The sequence below is a fragment of the Lissotriton vulgaris genome, chromosome 11 (assembly GCF_964263255.1).
Source record: "Lissotriton vulgaris chromosome 11, aLisVul1.2, whole genome shotgun sequence".
NCBI classification, from domain to species: domain Eukaryota; kingdom Metazoa; phylum Chordata; class Amphibia; order Caudata; family Salamandridae; genus Lissotriton; species Lissotriton vulgaris.
In genome coordinates, this window is record NC_141699.1 from 801,143,063 (window position 1) to 801,150,838 (window position 7,776).

Sequence of the window (7,776 nt, forward strand, 5' to 3'; positions counted from 1 at the left end):
CGGCAGGGGAGGCCTTGACAATAGGTTTCCTGTCACAGGAAGGTGTAACCACCTCCCAGACGAGCTTTAGTGTATTGGGGCTGGGTGGGGCACTCAGAGAGTGCTTTTCAGACAGCACTGGAGGCACATTTGGTGTCCCTGTGCATAGTGCAGTTGAAACCGGTTGCAGGGGCACTCAGCCCCTGCTCTGGTGCGAAACTGGACAAAGGGAATAGGTGTAACCACCCCTCTTCCCTGACCCTCCAATAGGTGGCTCCCCAGAGTATGTCCAACCCCTTTTACTAGTATAAGCATGGGATCCCTGGCAACAGGACTTTAGATTACACCTGGATGAAACTCTGCAACCTATATCCTGGAACTTCAACATTCTACACAACAAGAAGATGGAAGATTCTCCCTTGTGGTCAAAGGGTGATCCCCTGTTCAAACAGGCACCAAAGAAGCATCTTGCCAGTTTGCATTTTTGAAGTTCCTGCCAGATTCCAAAGTATTTGCTACTCAGGACATGGACTTCCAGACTTCTCAGAGGCCAACACGAGATCCCAGCAAAGCTGAGACCCACACCCCTCACAAGTGGGACCGGAACTCCTGGACATCGTGCACTTTTGCTAGTGCACTGACTTCCCGAGCTTTTGCAAAGCTGTGCATTAGGTTACTTGTTGCCCAAATCCTGAGCACTATTTGCACCAAAGATTGTGGGCCTACACTCCACGAGTGTTCCGTGAGCCTGCTTCTAGCATTTCAGCTCGAGGCCCCTTTGCGATCCCTGGTCTGTCGACTGGTGGATCCCCAGAAAGGAAATTCTTCATTTCCTTGGGCGACCCTGGTTGCTCCAGACGTACCCTGACTCTCTATCAAGTGGTGAGTCCATCAGACCTTGCTGGTCTGCACCGAAGCCAATCTCTGTTTTCTGCATGGGTTGCTGTTGCCAAAGCTTTTTTGGTCCAATCTGGAGACCGACACTGCAACACTTGACATCTTTTGTGGGATAGCTCGAATCCAGCACCTGGTTGTCGTCGACACCTTCTGTTCCTCGAGACTGAAGAGTCAAGCTTCACCTTCTTCACCTGAAATCACCCGACATTGGTGAGCATCCGCTCATCGCCTTCCTGGTCACTGCCAAGTGATCCAGACCCTGTCCCCTCTGCTTTCAGGTTCTTCACATCTCTGATCCACACTTGGATCCACCCGGACACTTTCTACCTGGACGCCAGCAGCATTTTGCTTTAGCTCTCCATTGAAATCTGCGACAAAACCCAACACGAAAAAAAGACGACTATGCACCTGGCTTCCCTGGGTGAGGTAACTTGAGTACTCCGGTGCTCCCATGGGTATTAACTCTAGAACCTCCTAGTTCTAAAGGGGTTTGCTCCTAGTCCTCTTCTAAGTGTCCTTATTCTTTAAAATTCTAATTGCGACTTTCCCCATAGAAGTCAATGGTGATTTGTGGCTGTGTTTAGACACTGCACGCGTCCCCCCGTGGGTCCCCTGTGTCACTACCTTGGATAGTTCCTGGTGGACCCAGTGGTTCTACAGACTCTAGGCCTGGTATCTATGCCAGTCGTGGTACTTATACCACTTTCTTAATGTATGGTTTAATACGCCCCTAGGGCACAAAGTATATTTTGCTAATTTACTGTATGCTGATTAAGTTTACTGAATATACATTTGCCTCTAGCCTCATAAAGAGACTAGAGATGTGTTTAGAATAAATACATATATTTTATATATATACCTGGTGTGGTTCTCCTTTCATTTGATCATTCACAAGATTATAGACTGGTAAAACAAGCTGCTTTACATTCTTCTAAGACTTAGCCTGAAGGCTGCTCTCCACATCTACCACTAGGATAGCTTTCTATAAAGGTTGTCTTAAACTTATCATCAATAAGGGTCGTTTGAACTGGTGCAAGGTGCCCACTAGAATAGTGGACAGCATATGCCAGGCCAACTTCTCACACCTTCAACATATATGGACCAGTTAAACCTGACCCTGATTTTGGGAATATGATTAGATTAAAATTATCTTCCTTTACCAACCCCAATATTATCATTGCTGGAGACTTTAACAATTGGCTTGATCCTTTTCCGACAGAAAATCAAAATGCCAATTTAAACCTGATAAGTCTCACAAATCATTTCAATCTGCTATTGCCTCTCGCCCACTTTTCGATTTATGGAAAACCTAAAATCCTGATAAATATGAATTTACATTTTTCTCAAATGTTAGTAGAAAGAAGGGATACCTTTACTCGTCATGTGTGTCCCCAAAAGTGACAGGTCTATGTGTGTCACCAAAAGTGACAGGTCTGTGTCCCCAAAAGTGACAGGTCCTAAACCTCGATGATGGCTGTAGGTGCCCATTTGTCCCAAGGGGAGGTCTTCCAAAGGGCAGGCTGTTTTTTTTATGGAGACATCAGCGAACGAGCATCCTATGACGGTTGTATGCTGTTGTTATGTTCTAGAGGTGTACGCCCCTTTTAGAGACTGTTTAGGATACATATAAGGCGCTCTTAAGAGACTCGTACAGCAAGCAGATGCCTGAATACGAAAAGGTGCCCCCAGCCAGAATGAATATATACAGTCCGTTTGTGAAAAGACCAGTGTTGGGTGGCTCCCAGCCCACTATCTATAGATATCACTGCAGTTAAACAGCCCTGGTAATGGACGAGGATGCTCAACAAGAAACCCCTAAGGATATGGGCTGCGACGTTACTGGTTTTGGCAATGGCATATGTAGGCCTATGAAAGCACTCCGTTTCAAGGATTGCATATGTAGGATGTCGCCGATTAAGGGCGACAGCAGCGAAAGTGAGGGCTCATGTAGTGGCAGCGTGCTTGCTGGCCTCAGTTCAATGGACCTGGAGGAAGCTGAAGAAGCTGTAGCACCTCCTAATACACCCATCTATGAAGACATGGACCTTCAGGCGGATAAAGCTGCTGAGAAGGTCGTTCTGCAACAGCCGGCTACAAGCGTTGAAGATTATGGGGTAGCGCAGGACATTAGCGACTCTCAAGATTTCAGAGCCGCCGCAGAAGGCGATGAAAATGTGAAGGTTAGTAACATTTTTAAAAAATAAAATGTTATGAGCAGGCAATTACATAAGGGTGTATTTTATTTCTTCAACTAACGATCTGTCAATATTTCTTCTTTTTGACCCTAGAGAACAACCCCAGCTGGATGCACCTACTTCATAAACTATGTTAAACAAGATGTAGCACCTCCTAACACACCTGTCTATGAAGACATAGACCTTCAGGAGGATACGGCTGCTGAGAAGGTCGTTCTGCAACAGCCTGGTACAAGCATCGAAGATGGTAGGGCATCACAGGACTTTAGCGACTCTCAAGATCTCAGAGCCGCCGCAGAGAACGGTGAAAATGCGGCGGTTAGTAAGAAAATGTTATGCGCAGTCATCTACATGACGCTGTATTTTATTTCTTCAACTTCCAGATTGTAATTCTTTCTTCTTTTGAACTCTAGAAAGAAACCCCAAAAAGGCCTGCGCCAGAATGGCGGTCTGCAAAAGTGAGCAATGTAATTTTCAATTGTCTGTGGTGCTCAAAACAGGCTGAAAGTTCCACATGCCAAAACCGTGATGGCTGCGACAAGTGTGTATGCGGCTCGGACATATGTGAAAAGGAAAATGAAGGCTTGTCCTACTATGAAAGGCAGGAAGTTAAGGCTTTCGCCGCACAGGTGGTACTAAACTGTGTCAAGCATGACTATTACAGCCTTTGTAACGGCCATTAAATCAACGATCCACAGCAGGAGGCTCACAAATGTTTGTGTGAATCATACAGAGCAAGAAAAATACGATATATTTGTAGTTTGTTAGACCCATACAAGTGTTTAAACTGCTAAGGGTGGTGTATGGGTTGTACACTGAAAAGAAGCTTGTCCACCCTGATATGTTGAGAATCTTGACATCTGCACTCAATGAGATCAGATATGCCTATGACCCTAGTTTAAAACTACGTGGTATGCAGGGGATGGGCACCACTTTCAATAGAAAGATGATAGAAAGACTCATAGCAAGGCCTATGTGTAATCTGTATAAAACAAATTGAAAAATAGGGTCTTTGGCCCCCTGAAAACTATTTTAAACAATGTCTTATTTAACGTTACATGATAGCGTGTATCTAGAACAAAGTAATAGACTGTTACAACTCAAAGTGACTCTGTGTTAATAATTCCTTATGACGCTTACTGTGAAAATATAAAGTACACTCTGTTTATGTCTTGTTAAAAATTTTCTTTACTTTTTAATAAAAAGTCCTTATTCAAAACAAGTGTCATTCATTGTCTGGGGTGTTGCGCATGATAACATGTTGGGGGTCCGGTTAAGAAAACTTTATTATGATACAAGGGGAGTTGGCAGCTTGGGAAGTGCCGAAGCTCTATATAGAAGGGCTGTAGATGAAAACGAACCTGTAAGCAGAGACCTGGTGAAGAACTGGTTATTAGGAGAGGAGGCATATTCACTTCATAAACCCGCCAGAAAACGTTTTAAGAGACGTCCTACAATCGTTAATGCACAATTAGATTTTCAATGGCAGGCGGATATCATCAGAATTCAAGATTTAGCAAAACATAACAGTAGAGCTCATTATATATTAACCATTATAGATGTGCTGTCCAAGTACGCCTACGCAGAAGCGTTACGCGATAAAACTGGTGCTAGCGTCACGGCCGCTTTTAAAGCCATCTTCGATAAAGGGCGAATTCCTCAAAAACTACAAACAGACGCCGGTAAGGAATTCTTAAACAATACATTTCAGAAATTATTAAAGCACCACGGCATTCAACATTTTGTAACACACACAGAGGTAAAAGCAGCGTTTGAGGAGCGGTTTAACAGAACTTTAAAGTCTAAGATGTGGAGGTATTTTACGGCCCACAACACCTACAGATACATTGATGTTCTACAGGCCTTTTTAGATGTATATAATGCCAGTTATCACCGGACCATCAAAACAGCACTCGTAGAGGTAACTCATACTAATCTGTTAACTGTTTGGAGAACTGTGTTCGGACATAATTTCGCTACAAAGGTGAAGAAGCCTATTTTTAAAAAAGGTGATCACGTAAGGATTTCAAAATTGAAAGGGGTCTTTACGAAGGGTTACCAACAGACTTTTAGCGATGAAATATTTATAGTGGAAAGTGTAGAGCTTAAAGAGGGTTTGTATATCTACAGGTTAAAAGACTATGATGGGGAAACAGTGTCTGGGGTCTTTTGCAAGGAAGAGTTACAAAGGATACCCGATGATCCACACAAGGTGTATAAGGTTGAAAAGATTCTGAAAAGGAAAGATAGAGGTGCTAATAGGCAGGCATATGTCAAATGGAGGGGCTGGCTGGAGAAATTTAACAGTTGGGTGTTGGCCAGCGCCCTGAAGGGTGTGTGATATGGGGAGCGTCTAAAAGCTGCTGTTAAGATGGAGACAACGCCCTTTTATATCACCCTGCCGTCCAACGCTTCTAAAGACATGTTCCTCGACAACCAACTTTCTAATTATACAGTGAAATTGGCTAAGCCTGTGGACCTGAAAGGTTATTGGGAGGTAGCCCTAACCGAGATCCAATACCCTAGAACCTGGAACACATTTACACAGACTGAGGCTAAGTTTTACATAAAGCGTGAACAGGACCCTGTGAGCATGCACAAGAGCATCCCATAAGGCTACTACCCAACTGTTTCAAGTGTTGTCGACACCATCAACAAAGCCATACGTACCATCGAAACATATACGAATACTCATCTGTCGCTAGATAATGTCAGAAAGAAGGTGTTTCTTAAAACACCGAGTCGCACCACAACGTTTAAATGTTCCAGTAAATTAAGCAGAGTTTTAGGAACAGTGCAGAATGCAAAAAGTCTGGTTGAGCCGGATCACACGTGCCCTGATATTAACAGAGGGTTCTACAGGCTCTATGTGTATAGCAATATTGTAGAGGCACAGAGGATCGGAGATAATTACTCGCCGTTGTTAAGATGGGTCCATGTACAGGGCGAAAATAATACGATGGTCAATATGCAATTCAACAAACCTGACCACGTAGCCGTTTCTAAAAATCATTTTGACATTATTTCAATTATGATCTTCGATGATCAGTCGCAACCTGTGTCCTTTAAATACGGGAAAGTTATTGTTAAGCTTCATTTAAGACCGAGACGCGACAGAGGTTATTAAGCAGACGTCATGGTGGTGGTGAAAACCTATGGGGACCCTTCAAAGTACAGGGACTATTACCGAAACCAGGCCGGCTATGGAGGCCCACCGTACATTCAAGGGTCACCTGTTATGTATGGGGCTGGTCTAGGAGGTTTCTTCCGCAGTCTGTTTAGAAGAGCTATGCCCTTCTTGAGAAAAGGCTATGAAATTGTAAAACCGCATGTTAAGGCTGCGGCTTCGAACATTGCCCATGATGTTGTTGGCTCTGTTACTTCGGCGGTTGCCGAACGCATGAACAAACAACCGCAAGAAGGCGCTGGCTTAGTGTACAAGCCGCGCATAAGTGTTAAAAGGAAGCGCCGCGCATCAAGAAGCAGAGGACCTCCGGCCCCCTATAAAAAAAAGAGGAATTCTTCAAAGCGCGCTCAGAAAAGAAAAACCCCAAGGCGGAAGAGAGCTTCGAAGAAGAGGAGATCCGTCTCTAAAATAAATATTTTTTAAAGCGGCGCAAACTGAAGCATGGCCTTCGTACATTGTGCATCGGGTGAGTGCGCCAAATCTGAGTTAGACTTGTTTACTCTAAAGCCTACGCAGACAAGCATAGAAAACAGCTTCTTCATGGAGTTATCGCCTTTAACCGCTTTGACGCAATTGGCCCCTATAGAGTTTTATGTGTCAGGGTCCACTGATATGTATCTGGATCTCAACAACACGCTACTCCATCTTATGTGTAAAATTGTAAAAGCGATGGTTCCGACATAGCAGCAGATGCTAAAGTGGCTACGATAGCTTACCCCCTAGCAACCTTGTTTAATCAAGTGGACATCACCCTGGGCGACTGTCTCATCACACAGAACGATAACATGTACGCCTACAGAGCCTACCTCGAGAGCATTCTAAATTACAGTAGCGACGCCCTCGACACGCAGCTTTCATCAGGGTTCTTCTACAAGGACACATGCGAACATTTTGAAGTCAAGGAGTTGGACGGTGAAAATCAGGGCTTTGTGAAAACAGCCAGTTTTGTGTCTGGCAGTTGCCAGTTTTTACCTCCTTGGCCGCATATATTCAGACCTCTTCTTCCAAGATAAACTGCTCATCAACGGAATTGATCTTCGTAACAAGGATTTATTCTGTCTCATCAGCGGGGATGCGTACCAGTACAAGTTGGACATACTGTCAGCTAGTCTGTTTTTAAAGAGGGTAAAAGTGTCCCCGAGCGTCAAACTAGCTCACGCCGACGCTTTGCAAATATCAAACGCCAAGTACGCTGTGGAAAGAGTGGCTCTGAAGGTATTCAGCATCCCTGCAGGTGCACGGCTAACGCAGCAACAGAATTTATTTCTCGGACAACTACCCAAACTTATCATCATCGGATTTGTGGACAATACCGCTTTTAGCGGCGTCTATGCCTCAAATCCCTTAAATTTTAAGCACTACAACTTCAACTATGCTGCGCTGGTCCACGAGGGCACCGTGATTCCTGCAAAACCCTACACACCCAGTTTTATAAACTCCAACTACATCAGGGAAAACCAGGGGTTGGTTTTGATAATCGGGAAGCATCTACGGGACTGCGGGGTAGCCATGACATGA

The 7,776-nt window shown here is 44.4% G+C and overlaps 1 protein-coding gene across 1 annotated transcript; it reads left to right on the forward strand.

Moving 5' to 3' along the window:
* Window positions 1-7,043: 7,043 nt before the first annotated feature.
* LOC147683520 (uncharacterized protein F54H12.2-like) lies at window positions 7,044-7,776 on the forward strand. The gene is made up of 2 exons (XM_086942541.1): window positions 7,044-7,170; window positions 7,253-7,776. Exons 1-2 carry the CDS (start codon window positions 7,044-7,046, stop codon window positions 7,774-7,776), a joined length of 651 nt encoding a protein of 216 aa, XP_086798667.1.